This window comes from Neoarius graeffei, chromosome 10, assembly GCF_027579695.1.
Source record: "Neoarius graeffei isolate fNeoGra1 chromosome 10, fNeoGra1.pri, whole genome shotgun sequence".
Taxonomy (NCBI): domain Eukaryota; kingdom Metazoa; phylum Chordata; class Actinopteri; order Siluriformes; family Ariidae; genus Neoarius; species Neoarius graeffei.
The window spans coordinates 30,779,288-30,800,988 of record NC_083578.1 but is presented as its reverse complement, the minus strand read 5'-3'; the positions used below and the strand labels follow the sequence as shown (position 1 = coordinate 30,800,988).

The 21,701-nt window shown below is 44.0% G+C and overlaps 1 protein-coding gene across 1 annotated transcript in view; it reads right to left on the bottom strand.

The window, feature by feature from the left end:
* Positions 1–6,962, bottom strand: part of si:dkey-11f4.7 (piezo-type mechanosensitive ion channel component 2) — a 278,704-nt gene extending 271,742 nt beyond the window's left edge. Inside the window, exons 1-2 of the mRNA XM_060932701.1 lie at positions 6,932–6,962; positions 6,199–6,300 (exon numbers count right to left, since the gene is read on the bottom strand). Coding sequence (XP_060788684.1) covers positions 6,199–6,300; positions 6,932–6,962 — 133 coding nt within the window. The remainder of the gene's footprint in view (positions 1–6,198; positions 6,301–6,931) is intronic.
* Positions 6,963–21,701: the final 14,739 nt, after the last annotated feature.

Sequence of the window (21,701 nt, the reverse complement as noted above, 5' to 3'; positions counted from 1 at the left end):
TCTGGCGGGCCCTCTCTCGTCGACGGGTCTGGACCCAGCGGTCAATGCGGACGGCCAGGGCGATGGCCTCATCGAGTGTCGACGGTTGTTCGTACGAGACCAATTCGTCCTTCATGTAGTCGGCCAGGCTGTGCAGAAAGGCGTCCACCAGCACCTGCATGTTCCACTTGCTGTGCCGGGCCAAGGTCCGGAAATCGATCGAGTAGTCAGCCACTGTTCGTCTGCCTTGGCGAATACTCATCAGTCCTCCGGATGCCTCTACCGCCGACGAGCCCAGGTCGAAGACCTTAATCATCTCCGCTGCAAACAGGGAGAAGGAGGCACACGCCGGTGTCCGGTGTTCATACTCAGCAGTCCCCCACAGGCGGGCGCAGCCAGTCAGACGAGTGATGATGAAGGCCACCTTCGCTGCCTCCGACGCAAAGGTTCTGGGCTGCAGGTTGAACAGCAACCGGCAGCTGGTCAGGAAAGCACGGACTTGGGAGGGGTCACTGTCAAAACGCTCCGGACTGCCGACCTTGGGTCCCGTGGCATCGAGTGCAGCAGGAGCACCTCCCGGAGCTGGCCAGTCAGCGGCGGGTATGACAGGGGCTGATGCAATGAGGGGCGGCAATGGTTGACTTGGAGGAGCAGGGGGTGCTAGGGCGGTGAGCAGCTGGAGTGCTTGGTCCAGTGGTTGTTGCTGGAGCTGTTGCCCAAGCTGGATCAGGGCTGCAACGTCGGCAGACATCCGACTGACATCTCCTTCAGTGCGCTGCAGCCGGTCTAGGGCAGAGGGTTTGGGCGCTGACTCCATGTCTTGGTCAGATCGTCCTGTCAAGGACCAGACAGGAGAGGAGATCAAATGCACTCAAAGCACAGTTTAATAACAACAGGGGAAAAGGGAGTTGGGAAAATGTGTGTGTGAAGTTCAGTGGCAGGAAGACTGAGAGGCAGGGATGGCTGGTGATGTCTGAGGTCTCCCATCCAAGTACTAACCAGGCTTAGCCCTGCTTAGCTTCTGAGAGCAGACAGGATCAGGCATTGTCAGAGAGGTGTGGCTGTAGGCTGACAGCACTTGGGTTTCAGGCAGTCTCCCAGCAGGCTGGAGTTAGTAAGCAGGCTGGAACACAGAGTCACAGATCAGATAGCAAGATAGGGGACAGAAATGCAGGGTCAGGTTACCGGGGCTGAAGAGTAGGGCTCCAGGCAGGGCTGCTCACACTGGGCTGATGGAGAGGCAGGCGAGCAGCAGGGCTGGGCAAGCTGGAGATCAGGCAAAGGTACAGGAGAGGCAGGCAAGAGGCAGAGTCGACAGGACAGAAGGCAGATCAGGTTACCGGGGCTGGAGAGCAGACAGAGTCAGACGGAACAGAATATCGTCAGGAGTCAGAGTAGTAGGAACACAGAGCAGGTTATCACGCTGGAAGTTGCAAACGATCTGACACTGAGGCTTGGGAGAACTGCAGCTTAAATACACACGGGGGGAAGCAGGTGATCGGCAACAGCCAATGACAGTCACTGAAAGTTAATAAGAGGAAGTGAGAGTGGGCGTGGCCGGTAATGCTGAGTGGAGATGTTACCTGAAGAGAGAAGCCCACAGGTAGGACCATGACACCCCTGTCTCAGCTTTTTTGCAATGTGTTGCTGAGATCAAATTCAAAATGAGCATATATTTTTTAAAAAAAGTTTCTCAGTTTCAACATTTGATAAATTGTCTTTGGACTATTTTCAATGAAATATAGGGTTTCCTTGATTTCGCAAATTATCATATTCTGTTTTTATTTACAAGTTTACACAACGTCCCAACTTTTTTGGAATTGGGGTTATATGAAGGACAATGGCTGACAAGAATGTAATCTTACTGTCTTGGGTGCATTGGCTGTTATTACTGTGGTGTTGAGGTGTCGAAAAATAATCCTGTTTATAAAACAATGGCTGCTGCATGGCTTCCCTATATTGGTAGGCAGCAACAACAATGATGAGTAAATGTAGTGATTGCAATGTTATTACTATTGTTGTGTGCCTATTTTATCAAGCACAAAAAGTGGCGTGATGGTTAGCTTGTTGGATACTTTACTAGTTTAATTTTTAATGTGTGGTGATAAACTATTTATAATTGAGTAGTATATAATGATTTATGCAGGCTTTACACAATGACTTTTGGCCTAATTTTCCTGTCACAAACACACACATCACACCACGTAAAAAAAAAAATTATTTTGTAATGAGTTGAGATTGGAGGTCTTGGAACACATACGTGACATGTTCACTGATGGCTGATTTAATGTCATTGCAGCCAAAAACAGTGAAAATTCAGTCAGACATATTTTATTAAACTCAGTTTGACCACTGCTCCCAGCTTGTCAATAAGCCACCAATTAGAGACTGCCATAGGATGAAGTAGAACTCGCAGGGCAGCTTCAAATACACTAGTTGGAATGGTAAAACACAAACAAAACATGCTAATGGACAGAAAACTTATCCTTATTAGCTCACATCTCACAATGAATGGTTGTGTTTATGTGAACCTATTTTCTTTGTGAACCTGGTTCATTCTGACTGATGACTTAAATACAATGTGGTAATCTTTATCATATATAATCTGACATGGAGACCATTATCGCACAGTTTGTTTTAGAATTGAGCCCATTTTTAAAATTGAGTAATAAGTAATCAATCATTTTAAATAACTGCTGTAAGTTCACAGTATAAAACTGACTTAAATGTTATTTATAATATCTGTTAATGATCCTAGCAAGTGAATAAGGTGTTAATGTTAATTAATATCAAGGTTTGGTAATAAACTATTCATTAAAAAGCTGCATGGAGTTCTTCATTAACACTAATAAGAAATCATTTATCAATAAAAAAAAATTGTCATTAAGTGACAGACTTTTGATAGTTATGTTTCAGCTGATGTATTAATATTATATTGTAATATTTATACCATTTGTTAAGTCATTAATTCAACCTTATAAATCATTAGTCATGAGTAAAATAATCTAGTAACTATGATGATTTAATAAACCTTAAACTGATACTTGCATATTAATACATTATAAAAATGTACTAACCAAAAACAAAACAAACTTGAGGAACTTAATCTTTAAACAATGATAAATTAATCATTATCTTTAATGAGGGTTATTAAAGTTTAAAGTTGTATTATTGGTACTTTATTTTATATATTCATTTAATGGAGACAAGACTGTATAATACAAACCCCATTTCCAGAAAATTTGGGATAGTTTCCAAAATTCAATAAAAACAAAAAAGAAGTCTATGATTTGTTAATTCGTGTGAACCTTTATTTAACTGACAAAAGGACAAAGAAAAGATTTAAGTTTTACTGACCAACTTGATTGTATTTTTTTAAATATAAACAAAGTTAGAATTTGATTCCTGCAACACACTCAAAAAAAGTTGGGACAGAGGCATTATTACCATTGTGTTACATCACCTTTCCTTTTAGTAACACTTTTTAATCATATGGGAACTGAGGATTCTAAATGTTGCAGTTTTGCTCCTGGAATTTTTGTCCATTCTTGCTTGATTCAATAATTCAGCTGCTCAGCAGTCCATAGTTGCCGTTGTCTGATTCTGCTTCATGATGTGCCATATATTTGCAATAGGAGACAGATTTGGACTGGCAGCAGGCCAGTCAAGTATATACACTGTGTCTATGAAGCCATGCTGTTATAGCCCATGCAGAATGAGGCCTGGCATTGTTCTGCTGAAATAAGCATGGACTTCCCAGGAAGAGATGTTGACTTGATGGCAATATATCTCTCTCAAATCCTAATATGTGCCTCAGTGTCAATGGTACCTTCACACACATGCAACTCACCCATGTTGTAGGCACTGATGCACCCCTATACCACCACAGATGCTGGCTTTTGAACTTTTCTCTGATAACAAACTGGATGGTCATGTTTACCTTTGGCACGGAGAACTCAACATCCAGTTTTCCTGAAAAGAAGCTGAAATGTGGACTCCTCTGTCCACAGCACATGTTTCCACTGTGTTTCAGTCCATCTTAGATGAGTTTGGGCCCAGAGAAATCTGTGTCATTTCTGCCTAAAATTGATGAATGGCTTCCTCCTTGTGTAGTACAGTTTCAGGTTGCATTTCTGGATGAAGTGGTGGACTCTGGTTTTTCAAAGTATTTCCAAGCCCATGTGGCTATATTTGTCACATTAGCATGATGGTTTCTCAGGCAGTGCCACCTGAGGGCTCGAAGGTCACGCACATTCCACAGTATTATGCAGTGTAGATTTTAAAAGACCGAAATTCTCTGCAATCTTGATTTCAGAAATGGTCTTTTTGAATTGACTAACAATTCTCTCACAAATTTTGGCACAAAGGGGTAGGCTACAACCCATCCTTGCTTGCAAAGATTGAGCCTTGGGTGCATGCTCCTTTTATACCCAATCATGATACCCTCACCTGTTACCAATTAACCTGCTTATTGTGGAATCTTCCAAAATGGTGTTACTTGAATATCCTATAAACTTTTCAGTCTTATTTTGCCTCTGTCCCAACTTTTTGGAGTATGTTGCAGGCATTAAATTCTAACTTTGTTTATATTTACAAAATACAATTAAGTTAGTCAGTAAAACAATTGAAAATATTTTTTGTACTTTTGTCAATTAAATAAAGGTTCACATGAATGAACAAATCACAGATTTTTGTTTTTTATTGCATTTTGGAAAAAATCTCAACTTTTCTGGAAATGGGGTTTGTACTTCTGTCTCTCTGGATAAGGACAAACTACAGATGTAAATGTAATAACATTTACATTTTTAAAAGTTTAAGCAAATGAATGCTGTGCACAGTTTCTTCAGTATTCACTCAACACTGACATTTTAAACACAAAGAAAGTCTGCACAGTAAAATCCCCAGTATTGAATTAACACCCAGAGTGTTGATTTAACACCCTACTGTGTTTATATATGTCCAATTGGACACAAATGAACTCTGAAAGTGTTAATTCAACACTGGGGAATTTGCTGTGTGTAACCAAAAATTACCAGTAGCTATAAAATGCTTAAAGTCATTAGAGTTGATACAATACTTGGTGACATTTGTTTTTAGATGTACACATACCCATACACATTTGCATGTATTTGAACTGTTTGCTGTTTATTTTAGATTCTTCTAGGTATTAACACCAATGTTCTCTAAATGTTCTTCAGAAACAGATTACACCAATATAAACAAAGATATTACTGAGAAAACAACATAGTCATAAGCCCTTGTTGTAGTTATTATGGTCAGGGTTATAGTAGATCTGGACCCTATCCCTGGAACACACAAGGCAGGAATACATCCAGGGTGTGATGCCAGTCCATCCCAGTGCACCATGCACACACACATTCATATGCTCATTCACATTGAGAGGCAAATTAGTCATCAGTCCACCTGTTGTTCTTGGGGAGATCATGTGAAACTTCAGACAGTAACCTGAACTCAGGATGGAACACTCAAAAAAACCAACATGGGTGTCTGTTACATGAACCTAAGTCTAACATGCAACGGTTGACATTTAGGTCACTCAACAAAATTGTTTCTGGCTAAGTTAACGCATTTTACTTGGGTGGAAATACTTTCCATAATTTTATTATGTTCACTGAGCAAGTTATTTGCAAGTTATTTTTTTGAGTGAACCAGGAACTTTGACTAGGATGAAGGATGAAGACATTCTAAAACATTCTTTAAATATTTTCGGTGTTGGGTAGCATGGTGGCACATGAGCTTAAGTTACTCTCTGTGTGGAGTTCCTGTGCATGCTCTACCTACTTCTCCTCTGGTTCTCCCAAAAACATGACGGGAGGTGGATTGGCTACACTTAATAGCCCCTAGTTATGAACAGAGTGCATGAATGTGTATGTGCATTGTGCCCTGTGATAGAATAGCATCCCACCTGGGGTGTATTCTGCCTCACGCCCAGTTTTCCTTGGTTAGGCTCCACTGCGACCCTGACCAGGATAAAGCAGTTACTTGAATTAAGAAACAGATTAATTTTTGGTGTATAATGTGTAAAATTCCACACAAGACTCTTTATAATGACAAGACATAAAATATTCTACTGCCTAAAGCAGATTTTGAAAGAGTTTCAACAGTTTTAATGAGGTCTCTGCTTAATATGGGTGCATAATGGGCAGAAGTACCATAATTTGATGACAAAAGACAAAAACTCAAGAGGTTGGATCTTACTCTCTTTAGGAATGTATGCGAAGGTGATCTGTAGCCCACACTGTAAGGCCAGAAACGTTACAGCTGTGGAGCAAACACTCAGAAGAAACTGGCCTGTCTTTCCTGTAGGACACACATGCACACACATTAGCCAGCTATGGAAGCAGGGTGTGTAACATTTAACATACAACATAAAAGAAATACTGGTTGCCAAATTGAAGTTAATTAAAAAGAAAAAAGTAAAATATGGAGCATTAATAATCATAATTCATGCTTCACCTGATGTTTCATCTCAGACAAGTAACATTGTGTTCTTTCTGTGAAATCCCCTCTGAGTAACCACGATGAATTTTTATTAGTTTGAGTATCTGTCTCTGTGCATAGAGCTTAATGGATTAGGAAAATGACAGCTGAAGAGATAAATCAGCTATGCTATTATAGACTTTATGCTTACAAGGATGTGGTCAAGCCTTTATTGTCATATCTGACTAATCCAAGCTGGAAAAATTAGCTGCTACAGCTGTATCAGCATTTTGGAAAAACTGAAAGCACACTCTAAGAATATGGACATTAATGGTTCACAGCTCATGGCCCAGTTCAATTTTCTACAAAATGAACACTAGGTGAATCCTATATTAATATTTTGTGTTAAATTATGCACTGATTTTAATATTACCATTTAACAGGGCTTCCTTTTTTGCACAGGTTTTTTTTTCTTCCCCAGAGTGGAGTGGCTGACCCCTTTATGTGATACCTTCTGGTCTCTCTCTTAGTTCTGCTGTCATAGCTAGTCTTGCAGTAGTCCCTGCTCATACAAGGTACATCTTCTTAAATCATTACAGGAGAATAGCATTCCTAATAATCTGTGTTCTCTCTACCCCCTCCCCCTCGTTGAGCTACACATGTTCCTCCTGAGATATCAGTGCTAATGACTCCTTCTGCCTTCCGGACCTGCCTGATCTATCCTGATGCAACATTTCTATTTGGAGCCTCTGTCACCTGAAAATCATTTGCTGATGCTGAGAATGGCCCTGTATGGACAGCTTAAAGCACACCATAGGATTACTGTGGACGGTAACACAGACACCCTAAAGATGTCTGTAGATGATCTTCCTTGGATAGCCAAAAGATATCAATTGCTAAGAACAGTTTACACTTAAGTCTCAATCATTGAACAACTGATAACTTCAGGTTAATACAATATACTTACAGTTAAAACTTTAATAATGCTCATGCTCAGAGAATGGGGAACAGCTGTTTGGGATGCCAGGTGCCCTGCTGTTCAAGTGTCAAGAAGTTCACTGGGGAGATGCAGAAAGTTTTTGACCATTCTCCCAAGGGCAGGAAGGTGGTGAGACAACTGATGGGGCTGAAGCAAGGTGCTCTTTCAGTTCATGATTACACCATCGAAGTCCGGACTCTTGCCGCAGCAGTTGACTGGAACACAAGTGCCTTATATGATGCCTTCTTTCATAGGCTGAATCATGCCATCTTGGATGAGATTGTACCTCATGACCTTCCTGACAGCCTGGATGGTGTGGTAGATCTGGCCGGTCAGGTGGACACTCACATGCTGCTCAATCAGAGAAGTGATCAGAGGTGGAGCCAAATGGTTGAACCCAGGACCGTCACCTCACCATCAGAGGGTGCCACCCCTGATGAATCAGGGCCCATGCAATTAGGCAGGACCTGGGTAACCCCAGAGGAAAGAAGACACCATCAGGAAACCAGTTCCTGTTTTTATTGTGAACAGTTTGAACATTTCATCTCCCACTGCCTGATTAAAGGGTCTGCCCACCAGTAAATGCAGGGATAGTGGTGGGTGTCTTCCTTTGCTGCAAGGTGGATGTAGATTGTTGATTTCATTTTAAAATAAGATCCAATCTGTTCAAGCCCTCATTGATTCTGGTGCTGACCAGAGCTTTATCATAACGTCTTGGTTGGAAGAACTGGACATCTCCTTGTGTCAGTTAGATTGTCCCCTTGTGACCAGAACTCTGAACGGGGCTGAACTCAGTCCAATTTCCAATGTCACTGACCCAGTTACTCTGAAGGTTTCAGGTAATCACCTTGAATCAATTTCATTCTACACCATGAATGACTTCCTCAAGCTCATTGTTCTTGGCCTTCCCTGGTTACACCGCCACAACACCCACATTAAGTGGAGCGATGGGACCATCTTCTCTTGGAGTACTCACTGCCTGGCTTCCTGTCTATTTTCTGCTCAGATTCCTCTGGCCCCTCCTGTCACCAGTCTTGATGAGATAATGGATCTGTCTAATGTGCCCCCAAATATCTTGACCTTGGAGACGATGGATCTTTCCACTGTGTTCAGTAAGGCTTGTGCCACTTCTCTTCCTCCCCATTGGCCTTATGATTGTGCCATAGAGCTGTTCCCTGGAACCACACCTCCCAGGGGTTGTATCTATTCTTTTTATACCTTGGAACGAGAGGCCATAGACAAATACAACTCAGTCTCTAGCAGCTGGCATCATCCATCCATCATCCTCCCTGGCAGGAGCAGGGTTCTTTTTTGTGGAGAAGAAAGACAAATTCCTGAGGCCCTGCATTGACTATAGGGGAGTTAATGCTATCACTGTTATGAACTGCTGTCCCTTACCACTCATGTCCACTGCCTTTGAGTTACTTCAGGGGGCTCAGCTTTTTTTACTAAGCAGGACTTCCACAATGCCTACCACCTGGTGGGAATAAGAGAAGGAGACGAGTGGAAGATGTTCAACAACTCCTACTGGTCACTACAAATACCTAGATCTTCCATTTGGGCTCACTAGCACCCCCTCTGTCTTCCAAGCCCTGATGAATGATGTCTTACAAGACTTTAACTAGTTTGCCTTTATTTATCTCAATGATATTCTCATCATCTCCCCCACATTGGAGATCCATTGGTTCCATGTCAGACAGGTCCTGCAATGATTCCTTGAGAACCAACTTTGCCAAAGCAGAGAGGTGCAGATTCCATAAGCATACCATGTCCTTTCTGGGCTTTGTGATCTCCCCTGGGAGGGGGTCCAAATGGACCCCAACAAGGTCAAGGTGGTCTCTGAGTGGCCTGTTCCCTCTTCCCATAAGGAAGTGCAGTTATTTTTAGGGTATGCCAACTTTTATTGGAGGTTTATCAGGAAGTATAGCACCATTGCTGTTCCCCTGACCAAACTCACATCTTCCAAGTACCCCTTCTTGTGGACCAACCATGCTGAGAGTGCCTTCTCTTCTCTTAAGAGCAGATTCTCCATAGCACCAGTTCTCATCATCCCTGACTTTGCCATTCAATTCATCCTCGAAGTAGATGCCTCAGGCATGGATGTTGGGGCTGTCCTTTCCCAGAGGTCAGCCAAGGATAACCCCGTGCATTCTTTTCTCATCACATGACACCAGCTGAACACAACTATGGCATTGGAGATTGAGAACTGCTGACAATCAAACTGGCCAGGGAAGAGTGGCGGTATTGGTTGGAGGGGACTGAGATTCCATTCATCATATGGACAGATCATAAGAACCTCGAGTACCTCAAGTCTGCCAAATGTCTCAATGCATGTCAAGCCAGATGGTCATTGTTTTCTCCTGCTTTAACTTTTTGTTCACTTTTAGACCAGGCTCTAAGAACATCAAGCCAGATGCTCTTTCCAGGCAGTTTTCTCTGGAGTCTCAGCAAGGCACCACCGAACCCATCCTCCCTGCCCATTGTCTCATGGCTGCCACCCAGCTCAACATAGAAACTGCTGTCCAAAATGCCCTGCCCAGTAATCTGGGACCAGGTAATGGCCCACTCAACTGTTTTTGTGTCTCCTTGTGTGTGCTCCCAGGTGCTTCAGTGGGGGCACAGCTCCCTCTTACCCTGTCACCCTGAAGCAGCCTGAACCATTACTGTCCTCAGGCAATACTTCTGGTGGCCTACCATGTGATGGGATGTTAAGGCCTTTGTGGAAGCCTGTGATGTCTGCTTCAGAAACAAAACCAAGCAACCAACCTGCTGCCGGACTTTTAAGACCCTTACCTGTATCTTGCCATCTTTGGTCCCACATTGCAGTGGATTTTGTCACTGGCCTCCCCAGCTGCAAGAGTAACACCTGCATCATGACAATCCTCGATTGCGTCTCCAAGGATGCTCACTTCATTCCCCTCCCTAAGCTGCCTTTAGTTAAGGAGATGGCAGAACTGTTTATCAACCATGTATTCTGGATTCACAGTCTGCCTACAGACATTGTGTCTGGGTGAGGCCCTCAGTTCTCTGTTTACTTCTGGAAGGAATTCTGCAAGCTCATTGGAGCCACTCCCAGCCTCTCCTCAGGTTACCACCCCGAGACTAATGGGCAGATGGAGCATACCAATCAGAAGTTAGAGGTCACCCTATGATGCCTAACATCCGGTGATTTTTCTTCCTGGAGCCAGGTGCTTCCTTGGATTGAATATGCCCACAATAGCCTTCCCTCATCCACTGGGCTGTCTCTTTTCCAGTGTTGCCTCAGCCCCCTCTTTTCCTTGAACAGGAGGAAGAGGCATCTGTCCCTTCAGCCCAAGCCTTTATCCAACGCTGTCGCAGAGTTTGGGCACATGCATACAAGAGGATGGTAGATCGACATCGCAGGCTGGCTCCTGTTTACTGCCTGGGACAAAGGGTCATGTTGTCCATGGCCAATCTCCCTCTCAAGCGTCCCCCCCCAGTCAGCTGGCTCCTAGGTTTGTTGGTCCTTTTTTTTATTTCTAAGGTCATTAACCCCAGGACTGTGAGATTGCCCAAGTCTCTGTGGCTCCTCCCCCTCCCAGGATTATTGATGGAGGTGAGGCCTACACAGTCAGGAAACTACTAAAAGGCCTGTCAATGCGGTCGGGGGTATGGTATCAGGTCAACTAGGAGGGTTACAGCCCGGAGGAGAGGTGTTGGGTGACAGCACGTTTCATCTTTGACCCTGCAGTCACCAGGGATTTCCACTGCAAGAACCCAGGGGCTCTCTCTGGGACACCCAGAGGTGAGGTGTCCATAAGGGGGGTGTCACAATCCAGCCTGGAACTTCCAAATCCTGACCTGTGCCTTTGTGCTCCACTCTGCATTTTCCCCCGTTCTCTTCATGTTGCGCTAGCACACCTGCTACACATTTGCTGTTACTCACTCTATATAAACACCACAAGGAGAATTAGATGATGTGGATATTCATCGCTACATTTAGTCAAGCTCACATTTATGTTCAGGTTTGTCCTTCTCTGGTTTCCTGACTTGGATTATGTGTTGGATTATGATTTTTTGCCTGCTATGTTTTGGGGGGGTTGACTGGGACTTTGACTTAGGAGTCTGTCTTTCCAGAATTGTTTTTTGTCAGCTGTTCTCAGATTTCCCCTGGGATTATTGGGATTGTTACACTGTGTCTGCTCAGTCACCCTTGGAACTGCCCAAGATATTTCAGACAGTGCTGCTGCACCTGCTTCCTGCCTGTTCTCCTCATGATCCTACTCATCAGGTATGCCTCAGTTCTTATCTGTACTTTGGTATTTGCTCATTGAGTCCAAACTGCATCCATGGTCTCTGGGCCATGACATTCTAAAGGTTTAGTTAGATTTTTCTTTTTTATCAGACATCTAGTTTTAGGTTTGTTTACCTGACATGTTTCGACGTACGTAACTGTCGTCTTCCTCAGAGTGTCACCGGATGTTATTGGTGACGCATCTTATCAGCTGATGTTTCCAAAGGCATGACCTTCCTGTCTGGTTTGACAGGTCGGTCATGTTTTCTACTGTCTGTTCGTCCCCCTGCAAGATGGCACTCCAGGTATGGGAGAGCATGTATCCTCCCTCATCCCAGTTGATGGTCCTCGGGCTTCGCTTTCGGATCTCCATGGCCTCCCTGATCCAGCACTGATGTTTATTATCTTCTGTGCGGATGACTCTGGCATTCCCCCAGTCCATAATGTGATTTTCTCTTTTGCAGTGATCTGTTATGGCTGACTTGTAATTTTCCTGTTGTGCCTTTTTCTTTTATTGTTCGGGTTTGTCTTGTAGCTGTCTCCTTTTCACCCTCTTTCTTATGTTCATTTTTCCTTGTGGTGAAGCTCCTTCCTGTCTCCCCAATGTAAGTTTTATTGCATGATTGGCATGGAATCTCATATATGGTGTTGCATTTGTTTTCCGGATGTATTCTGTCTTTGGGATGAACCAGGATCTGACGGAGTGTTGTGTATGGTTTGACAGGTGTGATATTTTGTGCATTATGGGGTGTTCGGAAGTCCAGTTTAAATATTGGTCGGTGTGTGTGGGTTTTCTGTGTACTTTTATTTTGATGTCCCCATCTTCTGTGTGTCTCTGAGGAAGACGACAGTTATGTACGTTGAAACATGTCAGGTAAACAAACCTAAAACTAGATGTCTGATAAAAAAGAAAAAACTAACCATATCTAATATAAGACATAATGAACGTAATCAAGAGATTAAGAATAAGTTACAGAGATAAAAGCATCAAGGAGTTTCGACACCTAGAAAGATTGACGCGAAAACGGGCACGCTACAGGAACCACCTGAGGTTCAATCTGCGCTGCCGGGATAAGAAGTCATACCAGCCAGCCTGAATATCAAGAACCCGATTCCAACCAGAAACGCAGAGAAGATGATCAGGAAAGTGGGGATGACTCTGGTAAAAGAACGAATACGGTGCACAACTGACAAACTCAAAAATATCAACAGCGAACTACACAGGGAGACGGAAACTTTCAAACGCCGGTTTTCCCAGAACAAGGACATGGAAATAGCAATACATGGACATTTGGCAGACATACATGAGCAGGAATTCACCAAGACAAAAACCTGACAAATCCGAAAACTGGACGGACTCATCACACAGAAAAAGAAGGCAGAACCGGAGCATGCACACATCAACGATAAATGGATCCACAACATATCAAGGTACAAACTCTCACAAGCAGAACGCAGTATACTAGGAAAAGGACTCAACTACGCTGTCACACCGAACAATATATGTACCTCATGATGAATTCATTCTGGCAACTGAATTAGCATGTGAAAAAATACAGGATCAGGGACAAAAAGCAGCACTAAGAAATGCAATAGCTGGCATATTGAAAATGGCCAAACAACCAACCAGTAACATCACCAAACAGGAAGCCAAAGCCATGAGAACATTAACAAAAAATAAAAGACATCACAATCATCCCAGCAGACAAAAGCAGAACAACAGTTATCATGGACACCGATGAATATGAACAAAAGATGATGTAATTACTCAGTGACAACGCCTTTGAGAAATTAAGAAAAGACCCAACCGAAGACAAGAAAAAGAAACTCAAGGTACTACTCAAACCGCTACTCGATGAAAATAAAATAGATAAACAGGCATACAATCACCTAGTACCCACAGCCAACGTCATCCCCAGGATTTACGGCACACCAAAAATACACAAACCAGGAACACCATTATGCCCCATAGTAGACAGCATTGGCTCAGTGACATACAACCTATCAAAAGCACTTGCCGAAATAATCAAACCATTACTAGGACTCACAGACCAACACTGCAAAAACTCAAAACAACTGGCAGAAGAACTAAAAAACATCAAAATGCAGCAAGACGAAGTTTTCATATCACACGACGTCATATCACTTTTCACCAGAACACCCATGGAAGCCACCATACAGGTAGTACAAGACAGATTAAAAACAGACAGGATGCTCAAGAAAACGCACAAACCTCACAGTACAAGACATCACTCAACTCCTTCAATTCATCACCACATCTACATACTTTCAGTTCAGGAATACAATATACAGACAAAAGGAAGGGTTTGCCATGGGAGACCCACTATCGGCCATCATGTGTGGCTTTTTCATGGAAGACCTGGAGCAGAAAGCACTCACTACAATACCGGCAGAATACAGACCAATACTCTGGAAACGTTACGTAGATGATATACTGGAAAAAAGTGAAGACGGGATACACTCAACAACTCACTGACCATCTCAACACCATAGACAATACCGGCAACATAAAATTCACACATGAAGAGGAAACGGAGCAGTCAATAGCATTTTTGGACCTAAAAATACAACACACAGAAGATGGGGACATCAAAATAAAGTACACAGAAAACCCACACACACCGACCAATATTTAAACTGGACTTCCGAACACCCCATAATGCACAAAATATCAGTAGTTAGAACATTACATGAACGCACAGCAATAATTACAGATCCACAGGACAAAGAACAGGAGGAACAACATTTACAACACGCGCTGAAGGCATGTCAATATCCACAGTGGGCAATATCCAAAGGGGCAGAACAGGTCAAGAACAACAAAACACAGAAGAAAGAGAAAAAACAAAGCAACAAACAAGAACACAGGGGAGTAGTAACATTACCATACATCAGAGGAATAACGGAACGCATTCAAAGAGCAATGAGAAAACACAACATTAACACACCTGTCAAACCATACACAACACTCCGTCAGATCCTGGTTCATCCCAAAGACAGAATACATCCAGAAAACAAATGCAACACCAAATATGAGATTCCATGCCAATCATGCAATAAAACTTACATTGGGGAGACAGGAAGGAGCTTCACCACAAGGAAAAATGAACATAAGAAAGAGTGTGAAAAGGAGACAGCTACAAGACAAACCCGAACAATAAAAGAAAAAGGCACAACAGGAAAATTACAAGTCAGCCATAACAGATCACTGCAAAAGAGAAAATCACATTATGGACTGGGGGAATGCCAGAATCATCCGCACAGAAGATAATAAACATCAGCGCTGGATCAGGGAGGCCATGGAGATCTGAAAGCGAAGCCCGAGGACCATCAACCAGGATGAGGGAGCATACATGCTCTCCCATACCTGGAGTGCCATCTTGCAGGGGACGAACAGACAGTAGAAGACGTGACCGACCTGTCAAACCAGACAGGAAGGTCACGCCTTCGGAAACATCAGCTGATAAGATGCGTCACCAACAACATCCGGTGACACTCTGAGGAAGACGACAGTTACGTACGTCGAAACATGTCAGGTAAACAAACCTAAAACTAGATCTCATCTCATCTCATTATCTCTAGCCGCTTTATCCTTCTACAGGGTCGCAGGCAAGCTGGAGCCTATCCCAGCTGACTACGGGCGAAAGGCGGGGTACACCCTGGACAAGTCGCCAGGTCATCACAGGGCTGACACATAGACACAGACAACCATTCACACTCACATTCACACCTACGGTCAATTTAGAGTCACCAGTTAACCTAACCTGCATGTCTTTGGACTGTGGGGCAAACTGGAGCACCCGGAGGAAACCCACGCGGACACGGGGAGAACATGCAAACTCCACACAGAAAGGCCCTCACCTAAAACTAGATGTCTGATAAAAAAGAAAAAACTAACCATATCTAATATAAGACATAATGAACGTAATCAAGAGTTCTAAAGGTTTAGTTGCATAGTGTTTCCATCAAACTTAGTAGTGATGGTAATCACTCCTTATAGCCAACCCAATATTCTTGAGCTACTATCCCACAAGAAAATTCTGAAGAAGCTCTGGCTGATAAAATATGATGAAGTAAAATGTGACAGAATGCATAATAGTTACATGCATCTCTGAAGACCAGATACTATACAAGTACCCAGTTTGTATACACATGCCCTCACTCATGAGTACAACTTTCTGACTGAGTTCTGGGAATTTGAGCACTTAAAACTTAACTAAATATGATTGATGTCATGTAAATTGTCATGTAATTTCCCCTTTTTGGCACACATTGCGTGGCTTCCAGCATAAATCATGTTTTGTTTCGATCAGTCCATGTGCCTTTTGTTTTGATTCATGTCTTCACCCGTCTTGTCATTGGTTTATCGCCCTAGTGTGTAATTACTGAGTTCACCTATTTTCAGTTACTTTCTGTTTAGTTTGTCTATTTAAGATCATTTGTTTCTTTGTCTCGTTGCAAGGTCCAATCCTGCTTCATGTCATTAAGTTCCAAAATGTGTTCCAGTTTCTAGTTCTGTGTTCTTGTTTCTTCCTGGATTTTGATCTGTGCCTGTGCCTCAACTATGATCATGGATTATCCTGTTTTGTCTCTGCCTGTCTGTGTTTTGGCCCTCTCCACAAGCAACAGAAGAATGAGTACACATCAGTTTGTGAAACCATGATGCAAGTATTATATTTCTGGGGCCAAGCCTCATCTTCTCAACATGCTGCAGTGTCGTATCCCTCATTGTTTGAATACATTGGAGTCCAAAAAACTATGCAATTGCCATGAAGGAAAATGTTTACTCTCTTTTAAGATGTTAGTGCAAGCTTGCCAGGCAGTCAAGGGGTTAGGTCCAGCATATGTCCAGAGACTAATCCAACCCTACACACCAGCCTACCCTATGCTCCACTGGTACTGGTCAACTGGCCCCTCTTCCTCTTGGTTCCTGCCCAGCCCACTCAAGACTGCTGTCTGTCCTGGCTCCCCATTGGTGGAATGACCTTCCCATCGAGGTCAGAACTGTTGACCCCCTGACCACCTTCAAGCACGGAATGAAGGCCCACTTCTTCAGGCTGCACCATTCCCCTGCTTCCCTGCCCACTGTGTAATCATGTAGTGGTCTTGACCAACCCAGGCTGTGTACTGTCTAGCCTGATCATGATGACCTAGTTTTGGCTATTGGGGTTTTATTTTTATATATTTACTTGTACTTTGTCAGCTCATTTGTATGGTTGGCTTGTTTTCCTTGGCTGTTTGTTGATAGTGTAATATTCTGTTGAAGTAACAAAGTTTTATCCTGTGACTTGTTCAGTTGGCACTAGAACTTTCTTGTCTAGGAGTTCAGCACCTCTAGTACCTGACTTTTGCACTTGTTGTACGTCACTTTGGATAAGAGCATCTGCTAAACGCCTGTAATGTAATGTTTTAGTACTTATAAAATGTGAAATCTCCAAAAAGACAGTTTGAAATGAAGAAAAAAGAAGTGAGGGGGTGGGACAAACAGTGGTGATCAGTGATTGGTCAGGAAAACCATGGTTAGCAATGGTTGGTCACAAGCAAAAGTCAGGCATTACATGGTGAGTCAATGAACCTGCTTTCTAAACTCATAATAGCAGCTGAGATGTGAGTTGGAGAGCTGTATCGAGTTCAAGACAGTCACTAATGTGCGCTGAAAAAGTCACTAATTTGTTGCTAAGCTTTAATATTTTAATTAATGTTGCAATAGGGCTCTAGAAATATCAATAAATTTAGTGACAAAATCTATATGTTGGCAACACTGAAGGGGGGTTTGGCTTTGGAAATGGATATTGACCTCAGACTTAACAAGCGGCTCGAGCACCCTGACTCCAGCTAAGTAAAATGTTTCAATACACTGGAGTAAGCAAAGCTTTATAGAAAATGAGGTGTATCTTTTGCCTCACTGAAGGGCATATACACCATCGAAATTGAAAAAGTATGTTGAGAAAAAATGTAATTAACATTTTAAAAATATGATATATTTTATACAGCCCTGTGATGACCTGGCGACTTGTCCAGGGTGTACCCCGCCTTTCGCCCGTAGTCAGCTGGGATAGGCTCCAGCTTGCCTGCGACCCTGTAGAAGGATAAAGCGGCTAGAGATAATGAGATGAGATGAGATGAGATATATTTTATATATAGCTAATTAGGTATGCAATAAATCTAATTATAGCTTATGGTAAATGTTGGTATTAGATTAGATTAGATAAAACTTTATTGATCCCTTTGGAAGGGTTCCCTCAGGGAAATTAAGATTCCAGCATCATTACAGATAAACAGAGAAAAGAAATAGAGAAAAACTTCTAGATAAGTTAAAATAAATTAAGCATTTACATATTCAAATATAAAAGAACAAGATATGGGGAAGAGAGGAAGGGGGGAAGGGGGTAGAAGTGGGGTTAGGGTAAGTGTGTGGGGGGGGAAGCAGGAAAGATATTGCACTTTGTATTACACATTATATTGCACATTGTCCGGTGTTGCTTATTGTTAGGCTCCTTCCCGTCCTCTGTCCTCCTGTTACCCCTCCTCCCCCCCAGAGAGGAGTTGTACAATCTGATGGCATGAGGGACAAAGGAGTTTTTGGCCGAATCCCATTTCACCCCTTGGACCAACCCCTTGGCCCTTCCCCTCCATTTTGCGCGTTCACGTGAAGGGGTAGGGGTATCCCAATCCCAGTTAACGGGGAGGGGTAGGGGAAGGGGTAGGGCTTCTGTACCCCTCCAAACGGAGATTTTCCTGGAGCTGACTCCGAACGAAGGGGTTTGAGTGATTTCCCACAATGCCATGCGGATTTCAGCGAGATTTCATGCGGATTTCAGAAAGATGGCGGTTCCCGCGGCGAAAGATTGTCATAAATGTATTTTCTCCATTATTTAAGTGTTTTAAGTTGTTATCCAGAGGAAACACGCCGCTTGATTCGCTTTCGAGCTGAGAATGAGCAGCGATTTCTGAAATCCAAGCTGCTGCTAAAAAGCTTTGGGAGTGAGTATTGTTTTCGGTTGCTTGACTGCGTACGTTTTGTTCTGTTATTCTCGCTTTTATTGTTTACATGAGTGTTCTGACACCTCATTCTGTCGGATGTGGTGCACGAAGCGCCAAAGATATCCCATTCAGTGGTGTTAGTTAACAAATCACACCCTGCCAGCAGAGATTTCTGGTTCTGGCTCTGACTGTAGCGGCTGGTCGCAGCCAATGACGCATTTGGTTGCGTTTTGCTAACGTAAACGCTGACAGAGGTACGCGATGACGTATGCGATCGTTGAAGGGCTATCCCAATACGTAAGGGTTGAATTTCAAGCCCTATCCCTTGTAGCTCAGTTTCAAGGGGAAGGGCCAAGGGGAAGGGGGAGGGGAAGGGGGAGGGGTAGAAATTAGAATTGGGATTGGGCCTTTGAGTCTGTTCGTCCTGCACTTGGGAAGGAGCATTCTGTCACTGAACAGGCTCCTCTGGTTGCTGATGACTGTGTGCAGAGGGTGACTGGCATCGTCCATGATGTTCAATGGAGCACTTGCATGTGACGTCACAGCCAATCCAGATTGTGACAGACGCCATCTTGTCGGTCAAACGCCATATTTCCGCCTTCTACTTCTGCTTCTACCTTTTCTTCTGGAAAACCCTACTATATATAATTCTACTACAATGGCTGCGGCTACAAGCTCTCCCTACCTGTGCACGTTTTTTATGTTTTTTGTGTGTATTTCTGCATGTTGTTCGTCTGTATCGGACTTCAATATCCACTACAACCATATGGACTTACTGGACATTGGTTTCCAGCAGAAAATGATGGTTTGTAGTGATTTCCATCGCATGCACAACATTCCGGACGAGACAGCGAGACCAGCAGGGTCTCCGTGGATTGTTATCGGGTCTGGCAGGCGAAGGAGGCGGTGTCGGGAGCGGAAGCAAAAGCGAGGCTGCAGGCAGAGCCGGCCTGTTGACTAAGCTCAGAAAACAGCCACTCAAATCTCCACTGCTAAGCCTCTATCTCTCCAACGCCAGATCCATGGTAAACAAGACGGACGATTTGGAATTACAGCTGGAATTACCTTATTCTATTCTATTCTATAATCGGCTGGTCAGTGCAGTACTAATACTTAAGTGACTTACCCGTCCAATGAGGATTGTTATTTTCTTGTTTACAAGATGCCACACGGCACGGTGGTGTAGTGGTTAGCGCTGTCGCCTCACAGCAAGAAGGTCCGGGTTCGAGCCCTGTGGCCGGCGAGGGCCTTTCTGTGTGGAGTTTGCATGTTCTCCCCGTGTCCGCGTGGGTTTCCTCCGGGTGCTCCGGTTTCCCCCACAGTCCAAAGACATGCAGGTTAGGTTAACTGGTGACTCTAAATTGACCGTAGGTGTGAGTGTGAATGGTTGTCTGTGTCTATGTGTCAGCCCTGTGATGACCTGGCGACTTGTCCAGGGTGTACCCCGCCTTTCACCCGTAGTCAGCTGGGATAGGCTCCAGCTTGCCTGCGACCCTGTAGAAGGATAAAGCGGCTAGAGATAATGAGATGAGACAAGATGCCACATCTGAGTCGCTGACAAATCCTGAATTTCTGTAAAGATAACTGTCCAGAGATTTATAAGCACGCAGTGCTTCACCACTGAACAGCAAGGGAAAGTTGATGTGGTAATTATACATGTCTGGGTATTCCACCTCTGGCAGTTCAAAATCCACTGACACGGTCATGAAAACTACGTCCGGTAAGCCATAAGGGTCACTAATCTGTAGATCGTTTCTTTTAGACATATATCTAGTTATCTGTTCATTAGAAAAATGAGCCGTGTAGTCCGTCGGTTGAAATTGATCCATTCTGTACATGAGTGCAGCAGTATTCAGCTGTGTTTTTTACCAACAAGATGGTGGCTGTTAACTTTCCGGTCACGTGACTGCAAGATCTCTATAGTTTGTCCATAGACCTCTTCTCTGCCACCATCACCAGAGAGTCCAGCTTCATGCCGACCACAGAGCTGGCCCGCCTGGTCAGTTTGTCCAGCCTGGATGTGTCCTTCTTGGATGTGCTGCCCCCCCAGCACTCCACGGTGTAAGACAGGACACTGGCGACCACAGACTGATAGAACATCCACAGGAGTTTCCTGCAGATGTTAAAGGACCGCAGCCTCCTAAGGAAGTATAGCCTGCTCTATCCCTTCCTATATAAGTGATTGGTGTTACAAGTCCAGTCCAGCTTGCTGTCCAGCCACAGCCTGAGGTACTTGTAGGAATCCACAGCCTCCACCTCGACTCCCTTGATCAGAACTGGTTGTGACCTTGGTCTGGACTTTCCAAAGTCAATGACCAGCTCCTTGGTCTTCGAGGTGTTGAGCTGCAGATGGTTCCTGTTGCACCACACAGCAAAGTCCCTCACCAGGCTCCTATACTCCTCCTCTCTGTCGTTACTGATACACCCAGCGATGTCATCAGCAAACTTCTGAATGTGACACAGCTCCGAGTTGTAGCAGAAGTCCGTGGTGTACAGGGTGAAGAGAAGAGGGGCCAGCACCATGCCCTGGGGTGCTCCAGTGCTGCTAATTACAGTGTCAGACGTGATGTCCTTCAGCCTGACGTACTGCGGCCTGTCAGTGAGGTAACTGGAGATCCAAGTGACCAGGCAGGGGTCCACTCGCATCCTGTTCAGTTTGTCCTGAAGCAGTAGGGGCTGGATGGTGGTGAAGGTACTCGAGAAGTCCAAGAAGAGGATCCTCACTGTGCCATTTCCCTTATCCAGATGCGAGTGGGCTCGGTGTAGCAGGTAGAGGATGGCGTCTTCTACACCAACACCTGCCCGGTACACAAACTGCAGACAGTCCTGGGCATGTTGTACCTGGGGTCTGAGGAGGCTGAGGAAGAGCCGCTCCAACGTCTTCATCAGATGTGAAGTGAGTGCCACCGGTCGGAAGTCGTTCAGCTCGCTGGGCCGATTCTTTTTGGGAACTGGAATGATACATGATGTCTTCCAGAGGGTTGGCACTCTCCCCAGCTGCAGGCTGAGGTTGAAGATGCATTGGAGTGGTTCACCCAGTTC